Source organism: Mauremys reevesii, linkage group 27 (genome assembly GCF_016161935.1).
Source record: "Mauremys reevesii isolate NIE-2019 linkage group 27, ASM1616193v1, whole genome shotgun sequence".
Lineage (NCBI taxonomy): Eukaryota > Metazoa > Chordata > Testudines > Geoemydidae > Mauremys > Mauremys reevesii.
In genome coordinates this window covers 8,501,005-8,515,238 of record NC_052649.1, presented here as the reverse complement: position 1 = coordinate 8,515,238, position 14,234 = coordinate 8,501,005, and the positions used below count along the sequence as shown (strand labels likewise).

The 14,234-nt window shown below is 66.6% G+C and overlaps 2 protein-coding genes across 7 annotated transcripts in view; both read left to right on the top strand.

Moving 5' to 3' along the window:
• Nucleotides 1-3,827, top strand: part of LOC120392110 (signal transducer and activator of transcription 5B) — a 46,715-nt gene extending 42,888 nt beyond the window's left edge. For all 6 annotated transcript variants that reach the window (XM_039516594.1, XM_039516595.1, XM_039516596.1 and 3 more), the window contains 4 exons: nt 299-454; nt 760-811; nt 1,621-1,728; nt 1,886-3,827. In XM_039516594.1, the coding sequence (XP_039372528.1) occupies nt 299-454; nt 760-811; nt 1,621-1,728; nt 1,886-2,012 (443 nt within the window). In that variant the 3' untranslated portion in view covers nt 2,013-3,827. The remainder of the gene's footprint in view (nt 1-298; nt 455-759; nt 812-1,620; nt 1,729-1,885) is intronic.
• A 2,038-nt stretch (nt 3,828-5,865) lies between these two features.
• GHDC (GH3 domain containing) lies at nt 5,866-12,268 on the top strand. Its single transcript, XM_039516274.1, has 8 exons — nt 5,866-6,132; nt 6,259-6,395; nt 6,793-7,366; nt 7,567-7,756; nt 7,994-8,065; nt 8,322-8,455; nt 8,975-9,063; nt 9,955-12,268. The coding sequence occupies exons 1-8, from the start codon at nt 5,874-5,876 to the stop codon at nt 10,153-10,155; spliced, it is 1,656 nt and encodes a 551-aa protein (XP_039372208.1). The 5' UTR covers nt 5,866-5,873; the 3' UTR covers nt 10,156-12,268.
• Nucleotides 12,269-14,234: the final 1,966 nt, after the last annotated feature.

Genomic DNA, 14,234 nt, shown 5'->3' with positions numbered 1-14,234 from the left:
ACACTCCGTAACAAACCTTTCGTGTACACAAACAGTGTGTTTCCAGCCCTGGGGGAAGCAGGGAGGGAATCCGAAAGCTCAAAGCCAGAAGGTGGAGAAAAGAACCCGAGCTTGATTCTTACTGGCGGTCTCATGATTTTGAAGCCAGTCTGGCGATTCCTGGAGTCCTAGGGGCCCCGTGTGCTGCACAAGGGCCTGACTTGAGCAGCGTTGTTCTTGGGCCCCTCTGTGGCACCGGGGAGCCCCACGGCGCCGGACTCTGTGTCTCACGGTCGTCTCTCTGCTGTTGCGTTTCTAGCTGAGAGGATGTTTTGGAACCTCATGCCCTTCACGACCAGAGACTTCTCCATCCGCTCGCTGGCCGATCGCCTGGGTGACCTCAATTACCTCATCTACGTGTTCCCTGACCGGCCCAAGGACGAGGTCTTCTCCAAGTACTACACGCCGGTTCTCTGTGAGTCGCTCTCGGCGCTGGGCTCTGCACTGGCCTGTGTCCCCCTCACCCTGCCGCGCACACACGCTCAGGCTCTGTGGCCATGGGAGCTGGCTCCAGGTCGTACCCCTGAGGGCCTGGCCCATTAGCAGCGATCGGTTCCTCTCGGTGGTGTCTGGCCTTGTGGCACGGAGACCTGAACCCGACGGCGCTGACAGGCTGTCGCGCTCGTCGGAGCCCTTGTGCCGACCGGGTCAGTGCCTGGAACGTCCCCTGGCCTTTCCGTGCCTTAGCGCTGTCTCCTCTCTCTCTCACCCTGTCTGTAGCTAAAGCCGTGGATGGATACGTGAAGCCACAGATCAAACAAGTAGTGCCAGAGTAAGTCCGTCTGGGCGTGCGTCTGTCTGTGCGCTGTCCTCAGCCCATGTCTCCCTCTGCCCCTCCGTTCTCACCCCTTGCTGAGGAAATGTCGGATTCTGAACCAGTGTCCCAGCCCCGAGTCTGTTCCGCAGCTTTGTGCCTTACCGGGGGATGGGGCACCGGGTGGGAGGGGAGCTGCTTGCCCTGTTGCTCACACGGGGGCAGAGCAGATGGTCAGGGGAGAAGCACTCCAGGCTGGCAGCCCAGCAGGCAGCCCCACAGGCTGCAGGAGGAAGTGATCGGTGTTGGGATCCTGTGACAGGGCTGGAGCCTGGCTCTGGTGCTGGGTGTGTGCCACACTGGGAGGATTTAAAACACCCCTGAGAAGCGAACTGGCCAAGGGGGTGTTTGCTGGGCAGTTGGGAGGGGCTGGCGTGAGCCGAGCAGGATCTGCACAGATGAGGCCGGTTCTGGTTATGGCCATCCCCACTGGCATGGCTTCCCCTGGACCGCATGGGAGGGTGGAAAGCACCATCGGCACAGCTGTGGGCACGGCCTCCTTTCCCCCGGCCCCGGGGGAGCTGAGCGTGGCATCGATCCAGGAACTGGACCCATGGGAAATCCCTCAGCCCCCTCACTTACAATCAGTAGCCAGAGGCCAAAGCGCTGAGCTGGTGGATGGGGCCAGCAGGACAGAATCTGCCATTGCAGCCAGGGAGAGGAAGCAGCAGGCTGAGGCAGAGCTGCAGCCTGCCATGCAGTGCAATGCCTCCTTGCCCCACCCTCCCCATGGCCCGGCTGACGCGCCGGCCCCCCGTCTGTTCCAGGTTTGCCAGCGCCTCCGGGGATTCTGCCGCCGGAACGGTCACCTACATGGATCAGGCGCCGTCGCCGGCCGTGTGCTCCCAGCCGCATTACAACGTCTACCCCCAGAAGTAGGTGCTGCTCCTTCCCCGGCCCTGAGCCGTGTTCTGGGGGCGAGGGGCTCCCCCGTGCTGGGGGAGGCGTTTAGCTGGAGCACGCTGCTCCCGGCCCCCCGGCGTGGCTGTTCTGGGATGCCTCCCCCAGGCTCGCCCTGTCTCTCTCTCTCAGCCCCGACTCTGTGCTGGATCCCGAGGGCGAGTTCGACCTGGACGACACGATGGACGTCGCGCGACACGTGGAGGAGCTTCTCCGGCGGCCCATGGACACTCAGTGGATCCCCCACAGCCAGTCGTGACCCTGCGCCGTGGTACGGCCCGGCCCGGCAGCCGTGACCCTGGGAGCCGATCCGGGGTGCGTGCCCCGTGGAGAGCAGCCCTGTGTTCGTGTCTCTGTGCGTGGGCCCCTGGGGGGGGGGTGCTCATCCGAGGGCTTTGCTGCGCCAGCTGCAGTGTCCATGGCTGCGCTTGGCTGTTTGGTGTTTATCTCCGTGTACTAAAGGCAGTGGGCTTGTCGTATGGTTTCCCTGTCTGTTACTCAGGCCTGCCTTCAGCTTCCCGCTTCTGCAGCGCTGCCCCTCCCCATGCAGCAGATCCCTGGAGCCCCCTGCGTTCCCAGCGCCCACTGGGCCCTGGGGCCTCTCAGCGGGGGGGCGGGCCTGGGACTGTTTGCAGTAATTGTCACATCTAGGACTTTCGTGTTCAAATTCTTTCCTTTTGTTACTAGCTCCCCCGGCCCGGGGGGCATGCGCGTGTGCGTTGGGTCCTGTTTGTGTGCACAGAGACCTGGGGGCAAAGACTCTTTCTTCTCAGCCCAGGCAGCAGCATCTGCGCCTTAGGAGTGGCTTGCTGGGAAGGCGTCCCACCGGGGCCCTTTTCTCCTCCTAGTTCCTGCCTGGCCCGTGTCCGCTCAGCCGGTGGGACGCTGCCCTTCCCCCATGCCTAGAGGTGGGGGGTGTTTAACAAACCCTGAGAGGAAGGACACGACTGCTCGGTGTGCAGGAGGAACGGGGCTCTCGGCTGGGGTCAGGGCAAGGCGCGGCTCAGGCTGGGGGTGAGAGGCTGCTGGTCCCCCCTTGGGCGCCCTTCCTCCCCTTCGACATTATTTTTCTACGGCTGAGTAAATAAAGCACAGAATATTTTTTTAACACAAAGCTCTGGATTCCGCGTGTCTCTGTGGGAGCATCAGCTCTGGGCTCAGCAGCCCGCTGACGACCTGGGGAAGGGTCAGACAGAGCCCCTGGGGCTGGGGCTGGGGCTGTCCGTGGGCCAGGCAGCAGGTGTTTGAGCCCAGGGCTGAGCCGCACCCTGTGCGGACGAGCTGCGCTGGGGAAAACGCTGCATTTGCCAGCTGGGTTCAGTGGTCAGACTCTGGGGGCAGCCAGGCGGGAGGACGGGGAAGTTGTGATATTCCTCCCCCCACTTTCTAAAGGACTTGCAGCAGCCCCCAGACGATCGACTGGCTGGGCTGGCCCTGCATGGCTGGAGGCAGCAGGCGCTGAACCTGGCTACAGGCTTGTAGGGGCCCAGCCAGGCCCTCGCCCCTCTGCTGCTTCCCTGTGTTCAGAGTGCCCTTAGCTGCATGAGGGGAGCCGTGCCGCTGGGTCAACCCTCCTCCACGTCTGTTCCCAGTGCCCCGTGAGCCTGGACCCAGAGGCACCTGGCAGGGAGATCTCGGTCCTTCCAGCTTTGCAAAGGACACTCCACAGTGCGTTCTGGGCCGAGGCAGCGCTAGGGCCAGGGGGTCCCAGCACGGACACCATTTGCACCAGTGCTGTCTGTCCTGGTTTGAACTTGGGACAAGGTGCCCCGGTGCAAAGCGTGTCTGCCCCCAGGCATTGCACTAGTCGCTGAAATCCCAGAGCCCTGGCCGCAGGCAGGGCATGTGGGGGGACGCGGGGAGCACTGTCCCTAACCTGTTTCAGTGCTGCAGGCAGCGGGGGCAGCTGGCGTGTGTGTGCTTGGCTCAGCCGCAAGTCCTGCACGTGGCCTTTCATGTGAGTAACTCCACAACCACCTGCTTTGCCGGGCTGCACGTCCGCAGGGCGAGGGCTGGGGCTGCCCCTGGCCTGCAGCTAGTGCTGAGAACAAACCAAAGCCCATTCTTCCTTTTTAACTCTCTTGCCAAAGGCCCGCCCAGGTGGGGATGAGTTCTCGTCTTTTGGAATTACAAGCCAATTTCAAAGAGAAGCAGGAAAAGCTTTGGTGCGAGCGAGGTTGGATCACGACTTTTGTAGAAAGGGAAAAAATATATAATTTAAAAAACAGCCATGGTGAAACTTTTGGATAATTTTATTAAAAAAAAAAAACCCACCAGAAAACCTTGTATGTGGAAAGTGAATGATTTCAACTGCCTAGTTTTAGTGTTGCAGTCTGCTCCTGACTTGCATAGGGCACTAATAAAGTATGTCGACTCTTCCGAGGGCTGCAAAATTGTATTTTTTTGTGTTTATAGTACAGGCCCCATCTGTCCACTGCCGCCGGGCCCCCAGGCGTCTGACCCCTGCAGCCCACAGTGTCTGGCCCCCACTGGTCCTGCATGCCCCGCGCCACCTGACGGGGACGGGAACTCCTTCGGTGCTATTTCTTAGCCTCCAAACACAGTGCACGATAGCCTGGGGGACTCCCTGCCACAAGAGCAGGCTGCAGGAAGAGAACGGGATCTTTCTAGGGAGAACGTGAACACACGGCACGGCTCTGATGGGGCGGCAGGGATGCCAGCCATCCTCCCACTGGCAGGGGCAGGGGGGCAGGTTCTCCCTGTGCTGCAGATTTTCTTGCACCTTCCACTGAGCTAGCTGGGCTTGGCCTCAAGTTGGAGCCAGGAGCTGAGGGCTGGGAGCCCTGGGCCATGCCAGGCGGGCCGTGCCTGCGTTGCTGTGCCGGGGACGGCAGCTGCTCCTGGGCAAGGGGCCTTGGGAGACGTTGGGGGTGTCATGTAGGCAGGGGAGGAGCAGAGTTGAGGGGCTCATCCACCTGCCGGCTGGCAGCTGGGGTTGGGCTTCTGTCCAGAGCCGTAGCCTACTGCCCGTCACCCTGGTGTCTGGGCCCCCGCCCCTTCAAAGGGATAGCAACAGCCAAGTCCCTGGGGGCTCCTGGGGGCCCCAGCTCTGCTCCCACTGGGAGGTGAAAGCTCTGCTGTGGGGCTCTGTTTGGGATGTCGGGGCCGGGGGTGGGGGTGGGAAGTTGCTCACTGGAGCAGAAAGGCTGGTTCCAGGGGGAAGGTTTGGTGGCGGCTCCTGCCTCTGGCCCCAGGATGCTGCTATTAGCGCTGCCAGTGCCCCTCACTCCCGGCCCTGCCACCCCCAGCTCTGCCTGTGCCCCCCACTCCTGCCCCCCGGCCTTGCCCCTCCCCCCAGCGCTGCCAGTGCCCCTCACTCCCGGCCCAGCCACCCCCTCTGCCGGTGCCCCACTCCTGCCCCCGGCCTTGCCCCTCCCCCGGCTCTGCCGGTGCCCCTCACTCCCGGCCCTGGGGCCCCCCCCGCCGGTGCCCCCCACTCCTGACCCCGGCCCTGCCCCCAGCTCTATCAGTGCCCCTCACTCCCGGCCCTGCTCCCCTCTGCCGGTGCCCCCACTCCTGCCCCCAGCCTTGCCCTCCCCAGCTCTGCCGGTGCCCTCACTCCTGACCCTGGGGCCCTGCCGGTGCCCCCCACTCCTGACCTCCGGCCCTGCCCCCCCCGCTCTGCCGGTGCCCCCCACTCCTGATCCCCGGCCCTGCCAGCCAAGCCCTGGGTGCCCCCTGCTGCCCCGGGGGCCGCAGGGCGGGACCCCCCGGTCCGGGGGGGGCAATCGGTATCTGGCCCTTTAAGAGCTGAGGCTGCTCCCGTCCCTTTAATTCTTCGTCAGTTCAGCGGGAGGCGGGATATCCGGGGTCCGGGGCCATTGAGGTGTGGGGTTGTGGGGGCACTGGGGCCATTGAGGTGTGGGGGCCTGTGGGGGTTGAGTGGGGGCACTGGGGCCATTGAGGTGGGGGGCCTGGGGGTTGTGGGGGCACTGGGGCCATTGAGGTGGGGGCATGGGGTTGTGGGGGCCATTGAGGTGGGGGCCTGGGGTTCTGGGGGGCACTGGGGCCATTGAGGAGTGGGGGGCACGGGGGGTTCTGGGGGGCACGGGGGGTCCGTGTCTCGCTGTGCTGACACCCCCCTCCCCACAGTGCCGCGATGCTGCTGGCCGGGCTGGCCGTGGCGCTGGCTCTGCTGCTCTGGGCCTGGCGCCGCCGCCCGGGGGGCGCAGGATCCGGGGGGGCCCGGCGGCGGCGGCCCTGGGGGCTCGTTCTCCGGCACTGGCTGGCGCTGCGGGTGCTGGGCCGGGCCGCGGGCTGGCAGCGCTGGCACCTGGAGCAGGCGGCCCAGGACGTGCGGCGGAGCCAGGAGCGCCTCCTGCTGCGGCTGCTGGGGGGAGCCAGGGCGGCCGAGCCAGGTACCGGGGCAGGACGTCGGGCGCCCGCAGGCAGGCGGTGCCAGGCGCTGGGCTCCCGGCCCCTTGTGGGCAGCCCGGAGCCTGGCGCGGGGGGCTCAGCCTGACCCCGGCGTGTTCTCCCCGCAGGCTCGGCCGTGTTCCGGGCGCGGTGCCCCCTGGCAGAGCGCGGCTCCAACGGGGGCAAGACCCCTGCCCACCCGGCACTGCCGACGGGGCCCTGGGCTCTGCTTCGCAGCAGCTGCACCGCGGACTCCCCCCTGCAGGTATGTGGGGGCAGCCGGGCGGGCCCTGCAGACCAGGGGGCTCCCCCCTCCCCCACGGGTCTTGGGGGCCTCATCGGGGTGCCCAGGGTGGAGGGGGAATGTGCCTCGGCCCCCATCCCTGTGCCACAGCCCTGCAGCACCAACCTGGGGCTGAGCCAGAGGGGGCTGGGGGGAGGCTGCCCCCAGTTGGGGGAGTGAGAGCTGAGTGGGAGAAAGCTACGGGGGAGGGAGGTGTTACAGGCTGGGCTGTGCCCCCGGGTGGGGCAGGGGGGATTTCACAGGCTGTTCCCCTGGGGGTGGGCAGGGAGTTGTCCTAGGCTGGTACCTGGGGGCGGGGGGATACAGTGACTGTCTGGCTGCCTTGGCTCTGTCTCCATCTCGCTCTGTCCCCACCCAGGGGCCCGTGTTGTACCTGGACGTCCTGAGCAGAGTCTTCCCGGAGGCCCTGAGCCCGCGGGGCACTGCCCGCTTCTCCTGGGCCCGGGGCTGCTCCCTGCCTGCCGCAGCCTGGCCGCTGCCCACCCTGTACTGCGCTCCGGAGGAGGCGGGCACGGTGCCCTCGCGCGCCGCGGCCCTGTACGTGCAGCTGCTGTTTGCCCTGCGGGAGCGGGCGCTGCGGGCGCTGGAGGCCGGGCTGGTCTCGGAGCTGTACGATGCCCTGGGCGTGCTGCGCGCCGGCTGGGAGGACCTGGCGCAGGACCTGGCCTCGGGGAGGCTGAGTCCCCGCGTGGAGCTGCCTGAGGGGACCCGGCGCCGGCTGGAGCAGCTGCTGGCTCCTGACGCAGCGCGGGCGGCGGAGCTGAGGGCAGAGTGCGCCAGGGGCTGGGACGGCGTCGCCCGGCGCCTGTGGCCGCAGCTCCAGGTGGTGGTGGTGGCAGAGCCCAGCGGTGAGCAGCTCTACAGGGAGGCCCTGCGGGAATCGGAGTGCCAGGGCCTCCCCTTCTACTGCCCCTTCTACGGCGCCGCAGGAGGTAAAGGGGCATCGGCCGAGCCAGGCAGGGTCAGGTCGGCGCCGTGTGCAGGCAGAGCCCAAAGGGGGGGGGTGAGCCCCCGCCCGCGAGGCAGCAGCAGCAGCTCTATGCTGCACAAGGGGGCTGCTATGGGTCTGTCTGCAGGGGCTGGGTGGTGGGGTGCCGTGTGCTCTCCCTGCTGACCCCGTGTCCCCCACCAGCTCTGCTCGGGGTGAACCTGTGGCCGGAGCAGCCTGACTCCCGCTACCTGCTGTGCCCAGGCTGGGCTTTCTGCGAGTTCCTGCCGGCGGGGCCGGGCGCTGAGGGGCCCCCGGAGACCGTGCTGCTGGCGGACGTGCAGGAGGGCCAGGAGTACGAGCTGGTGCTGACGGCCCAGGCTGGATTGTCCAGGTGCCCCATTTCCTGCCGCCCCCATACGCCCTGTGCCCCGCACCCGTCCCCTATGCTCCACCCCCCCCATATGCCCCCTGCCACCCCGGTATGCCCCACACCTCTCAGCGTCTGCCCCCTACCCCAGTATGCCCCATGCCATCTGCCCCTGCTGGCCGTAGGAGGCCGCGATGGAATGGGGCCGGTTGCGGGGGATACGGCCGTGGCTCTTGTTCTCTCTCCCTCTTCGTCTGTTAGGTGCCGCGTCGGGGAGGTGCTGAAGGTGGCTGAATTCCACAACCAGTGCCCCATGGTGGGGCCCGTGCGCAGGTGGGGAGAGTCAGCCCCATACACACACCTTGCCGGCTCCCTGCTCGCTCGGCTGCTGCCTGGGGAACACCGGGGACCAGATGGGAGCTGCCCCTGCAGGGCGGTTTGTGGGGAGGGTTGGGGGCTCCCCTCCCCGGTGCTTTGAGGGCGGGGGTGGGGCGGTTCTGGCCAGAGTCTGAGGCCATGGCACTGCCCCATGCTGGCAGAGGTGGAGTCCCCTGATTCCCACACTCGCCCCCTGCCCTTGGCTCCCCAGACTGAGCCAGACCCTGAGTGTGCGTGGGGAAGGCGTCCCTGAGGAGCGCTTCTACCGGACCCTGCGCCGCGCCGTGGCCATGTGGCCAGGAGCCCGGCTGGTCGACTACATCTGCGCAGAGAGCAGCCTGCTGGGTAAGTGTCGCTCCCGGTACCCAGCCCCATGCTGGCAAGGCTGGGCCAGGACCGGCCCGGGGCCCTGTACGCGTCCTAGGACTCCTGGCTTGAGATGGCCTGGCCCCTCTCTGCCCCTCTGGCTCCGCCTCTGGGGCTGCGGCTCCTTTCAGACCCTGACTGTGCTCAGGCCCGGCTGGCCGTGCCCCCAGCCTGGCTCGGCTGGGCAGGAGGGGGCCGAGCTGCCCGGGGCTGTGGCTGGCACTAGCCCTGTGCCGGCTAGCCTGGGTGAAGCCCATTGGATCCCCACATGCCGTCCAGATCCCGCTGCTCCGCTGAGAGGAGGGAGCCGCTTGGTGACAAGACGACACCTCCTGGAAATGGCTCTGTGCCTGTCTGGAGCGAGGGGCTGCCCCAGGGCGGTCTGGGTCCCTGCCCCGCCACAGGGGTTTTCCACCCCCATCCCTCAGCTCCCAGCGTGGGATGTGTCTCCTGCCTTTCCAGCTAGGTGGGTTAATGTGAGTCCGTGCTGCCCCCCAGGTGCCTCCTCCGGGGTCTGCGACCCCCATTACCAGGTGTTCGTGGAGCTGCGGGGCCTGCGTGATCTGTCGGAGGCGCAGCGCTATAAGGTGAGCGGCTTGGGAACGCGGCGGCACGGAGCAGGGCTGGGCGGGGGCGGTTGGTGCCATGGGCAGGTCAGTGTCTTCCTGCCCCTGCTCCTGGAAGGCTTTGTGGGGTGGAGCCCGTCCCCCTCCAGCCTGCAGGAGGGAGCGATCTTGCCGGCTCGGGGCTGCTCCCAGCACAGGGCTCTGGCCCCAAAAGCGCCGCACAGGTGCCCCCACCTGGCCTGTGGTTTTCCCCCCGGGAGGTCTGTGCTGCCATGGCTGGGTTTGGCCACTAGGGGGCAGCACTCTCTGATCAGGTGCCCAGGTCCGCTGGCTGCAGAGCCCGACATGGACATGGAGCGGCTCCAGCTGCACTGCTGAACCCGGGGTCAGGGCCTCGGCCCCTGGGCTGTGCCCTGCAGGCTGCCCCGTCTTCGAGGGGGTGCACACATCAATGTCTGGGGCAGAGAGGGGCACTGTCACCCTCACGGAGCAGGGGGGCACTCGGTACAGCAGAAGAGCCAGATGCTCGGCCAGTGGAACTCCTCGCCACAAGGTCTGACCGAGGCTGGAGCCGAGCAGGATTCCAAAGGGGTAACGAGACCCTCCAGATGCAAATGAGAGGCGAAAACATGGATGGGGGAGAGCCCCTCCTGCTAACAGCACTCAGGGCAGGTTGTCCCGGCACTGCAGGGTATCTGGCACCTTCCCCCTGCCGCAGCTGGGACCGGCCACTGTGGACAGAGGTGCCTGGGCTTGCCGGGCCCAGCCGGGCCAGGCTGGCGACCTGTGGGGGTAGAAGGAGCTTTGGGGCACGTGTAAGGTGGAGGGTCTGACGCGAACCTCGGCTCCCGGGGCCTGAAGTCAGCCTGCGTGTGGCTCCCGTTGAGGCTCCACCCCTCCCTCTTCCTGCAGCTGGATCAGTGTCTCCAGGAGGATTTTCCTGTCTACAAAACCTTCCGCTTAAAGGGCAGCATTGGGCCGGTGCGGCTGCACCTGGTGGCGGCCGGGGCCTTCAGGGAGCTGCGGGATGCCGCGGGCTCCCCGGGCCCCATGGCCAGAGTCCTGAGGGAAAAGCGCCCACTGCACTTCATCCAGAGCAGAGTCGTCTCGTGAGGCCGGCCAGCCCTGCGGTGCCCTCGCTCGGGCTCTGTGCTTGTGCTGCTGCTCGCAGGGGGGGTCCCTGGTGTGGGGGCTGTGGGGCAGGAGGCTGGGGAGGTCCCGTGGCTAGGGTGGGGGCGGCTCCCTGTCGGGCAGAGGCTGCGCACAGAGCTGGTGGGAGGCATGCACAGCGTTCCCTGGTGCTACCGCAGGCAGGGGGGTCCTGTTGGCTTGCTGCAGCCTACGTGGCCTCCCCGTCACAGAGCAGCGGGCCCCCGCCTGCAGCCCAAGGGCACGGGGCAGAGTGGAGAAGTTGCCTGATCCCGCCCCTGAGGCCTGCCAGCTCCCTGCGGTCGGTCGGGGCCGACCTGCTGGCGATGCTGCACCAAGCGTGGCCCTGTCGGGAGCAGCTTGTCCACCAGGTGGCGCCAGCCTCAAGTTCACCTCCCAGCTTGGGGCCAGGTGCTGGCGGGTTGGAGACCAGCCCCCGGGGGCGTGGGGAGAAGCAGGGCTGGCGCCCCGCGCCCCCCGGTGGGGAAGGAGGTTTGCCCGGGGCAGGGGGTTGAAGAGGATGAGGCGGCTGGTGAGATCAGGGCTGATCGCTAAAGGGAAGCACCTGCCCCATCTCCACAGCCCCACAGCGCAGGGCTGGTCTCCCCGTGGCACAGCTTGGGGGCTGCGGGGCAGAGCCAGGAATGGAACCCCGCATAAGGCTCTGACCATTGCACCCTACTTCCTCCATCAGCGGAGCTTGCTCCTGCCGCCTCCTCCCTGGCTGGCTGCAGAGGGAGCTGCCCCCCTGGCTGGAATTTCTCCTCTCCCTGGGCTGCGTGACTGTGACCCTCCCTGACACCTTTATCGCCAGGCGTTCTGCTTGTGCCTTTTGCCCCAGGCTCTGCCTCTGCCGCGCCCCTGGAATGCAGCCACCTCTGGGGTGGAAGGTGGCGGCTGCAGAAGGGAGGCCAAAGACATGGGGCAATCGCTGATCTTCTGGGGGGAACCACCCCTGGATCCTGGGGCCCACACAGCACTCACAGGCCCTTGGTTTGCAGGGCTGGGAACCAAATCGCTCTGCTGCGTGGAGCTGAGCTGGGCCTGGTGGGAGCTGCAGGGCAGGGATGGATGTCGCCCCTGGTGCTTACTAACCCGGCCTCTGGCTTGAAGCTCCCAGCTATGGTGTCCTACCTTGGGCCAGCAGCCTGGGTCACGGAGCGTCAGATCTGCTCGCAAACAGCAAGTCCTGCGCTTGTGCGGCCCTGCAAGGCAGGGGCTGGGGCCGGCGCTTGGGAGGCTGAGATTTCCGGCAGCCCGTAAGCTGCTCTGCAGCACGTCCCCTCCGGTTTATGAAACTGAGCTGGGGGGTGGGGGGGCTGCTTTTAATGTTTCAAAAAGCAAAATAAAGACGGATTATCTCTGAACACAACCACCGGGCCGTGCACTGTGATTGGGGCTTTAATCCCCATTAAGAGATTTCTAGCTCGAAGGCCGACTCTGGGCTTGATTAAAGAGTTCCCCTTGTATTTGTTATGGAGGAAGCCGCCCCATGACTATTTCGCCAATTCGGCATCTGTCGAGGGGGCCCTGGGATCGTCTGGCTGCCTTCGAGATCCAAGCACAGCGGGCACAGGAGCCAGCTCTTCCCAACAGCTTGTTAAGGTTTTATTCTGAAGGCAACTGAGCTGTGATGCGTAGGAGGCCTGCTGGGCGGACAGCTGGGCCTGGGGTCAGGGAAAGCAAAAGCCCTGGCAGGAGGTCTTGCCTTAGGAAGACACAAAAAGCAGCCTCCAGCGTGGGACTGAAATTGCTCATCAGCCATAGAAAATACGAGGGCAAAAGGCCCCTGTCCAGCCTTGCCCCCCGCCCCGTCCAGGCTGGGTGAAAAGTTTCAACCAACCTTCTGGTTGCAAGTGGAGAAAAAATGTCCGTGGGCTGGGGCAGGGAGAGGGGCCTGGAGCTCTGCTGGGAGCCGGCCCCCCTGGCCTCGCGCCAGCGGCTCCTGCTCTGCAAAGCACGTGGTGCATGCGGCTGGCGAAAGCTCCCTGGCTGGATGCTGGGGGGCAGCTGGGGGCAGGCTCCGTACAGCACCCGTCGGCCTGCACGTGCAGAGAACAGGCTCTTATTACCCTCCCTCTGGTCGCCCTACTGGACCCAGCCTTCCTGGCGGCACACGGAGCTGTTCCCCAGCCCGTCCTTGTCCTTGTCCCGATGCCCTGTGCTGGGGAGCGTCCCGCGGTGATGCCGGCCCTGGGGCCCGCCCCTGCGTTCTCTAAGCTGGAGCCCGCATGCCGCTTGCCTCATTTTCTGTTCCTAGCTGCTGCCTGCCAAGTGCCAGCGTGGAAGCCGGGTTATTCACCTGCTATCGAATGGGAACGTCTGTTTGTCTGAGCGGCCGTGGCCAGTGCAGCCCGGGGCATTGCACGCACGGGGTCAGGGACCTTTCCTGCCCGCAGTTTGGGGGCTCCTCGCTTGCTCTGCTGGGAGCCCCTCGCGTCCTGCACTGCAGGGAAGTGCCTGGGGGTACGTCCCTCACAAGGGCCCACAGCAGTGGACGAATTCATTTCCTCCCCTTAGCGCAGCCCTGTGTGCGGCGAAGCCCAGCCCGTTAGCTCTGCGTAGCCCTGCGGGCTCCCGGGGCCGGGCTGCCAGGTACAGGGGGGCTTTGCATGGAGCTTATGATCTCCTTAAGCCTCCCTGCCGGGACTCAATGGAGAATCGCGGATTGCAGCAGGCCCAGTGCTGGGGCGGCTCGAAGCGCTCACATGGGGTGATTAGCTGCTGCTGCTAGGAACACCTCATCCTGCTGGCCCGAAACGACCATTGGCTGTTTTGCAAACCTCAATGAGTTGGGTTATTTGTGTTATGGTCGCCCCTGGAGATCCCAGCTGAGATCAGGGCCCTGACACGCCGGGAGCCGCCCAGACCCTGGCTGAGATCGGGGCCCTGTCGCGCCAGGCGCTGCCCAGATCCCAACCCAGCTTGGGGCCCCGTCGGGCCGGGCACTGCCCAGATCCCAACCCAGCTTGGGGCCCCGTCGGGCCGGGCGCTGCCCAGACCCCAGCCCAGATTGGGGCTCTGTTGGGCCGGGCGCTGCCCAGACCCTGGCTGAGATCGAGGCCCCGTCGCGCCAGGCACTGCCCAGACCCCAGCCCAGCTTGGGGCCCCGTTGCGCCGGGCGCTGCCCAGACCCCAGCCCAGATTGGGGCTCCGTCGGGCCGGGCGCTGCCCAGATCCCAGCCCAGATCGGGGCCCCGTCGGGCCGGGCGCTGCCCAGACCCCAGACCAGATTGGGGCTCCGTTGGGCCGGGCGCTGCTCAGATCCCAGCCCAGATCGGGGCCCCGTTGGGCCGGGCGCTGCCCAGATCCCAGCCCAGATCGGGGCTCCGTTGCGCCGGGCGCTGCCCAGATCCCAGCCCAGATCGGGGCCCCGTTGGGCCGGGCGCTGCCCAGACCCCAGCCCAGATCGGGGCCCCGTTGGGCCGGGCGCTGCCCAGATCCCAGCCCAGATCGGGGCCCCGTTGGGCCGGGCGCTGCCCAGATCCCAGCCCAGATCGGGGCCCCGTCGCGCCAGGCGCTGCCCATATCCCAGCCCAGATCGGGGCCCCGTCGCGACAGGCGCTGCCCAGATCCCAGCCCAGATCGGGACCCATCAGTGGCTGTTAGCCAGGCTGGGCAGGGATGGCCCGGGCCTCCGTCGCGACAGGCGCTGCCCAGATCCCAGCCCAGATCGGGGCCCCGTTGGGCCGGGCGCTGCCCAGACCCCAGCCCAGATCGGGGCCCCGTTGGGCTGGGCGCTCTGACGCTCAGGGCCCCCACTGTGCGGGTGCCCCACAGACCTGACAGCGCAGGGCCCCGTGGGCTGGGTGTGGCCCAGAGCTCACAATCGACATCAAACAAGGACCACATCAAGGGTTAGGAACTAGGTGGGGCAGGGGCAGTAGGATCCAGTCTCACTATTTAGAGAGGGAAGTTATGTGCTGCCAAGCCCCCTCCCCCCCCCGCTGACTGACTGTGTGTGTGGGGACGGGGGTCCAGTGAGGGGGTTCAGGTGGGAGGCTTGGGGGGCAGACAAGGTGAGGAGCGGGGGATCCTGGTGG

Bases quoted from the DNA above. Each gene is read 5' to 3' on its own strand.
- GHDC (XM_039516274.1), top strand. From the start codon at position 5,874: ATGCTGCTGGCCGGGCTGGCCGTGGCGCTGGCTCTGCTGCTCTGGGCC. The intron at 6,396-6,792 runs GTATGTGGGGGC...GTCCCCACCCAG, and splicing joins CCGCGGACTCCCCCCTGCAG to GGGCCCGTGTTGTACCTGGA. The intron at 7,757-7,993 runs GTGCCCCATTTC...TTCGTCTGTTAG, and splicing joins GCCCAGGCTGGATTGTCCAG to GTGCCGCGTCGGGGAGGTGC.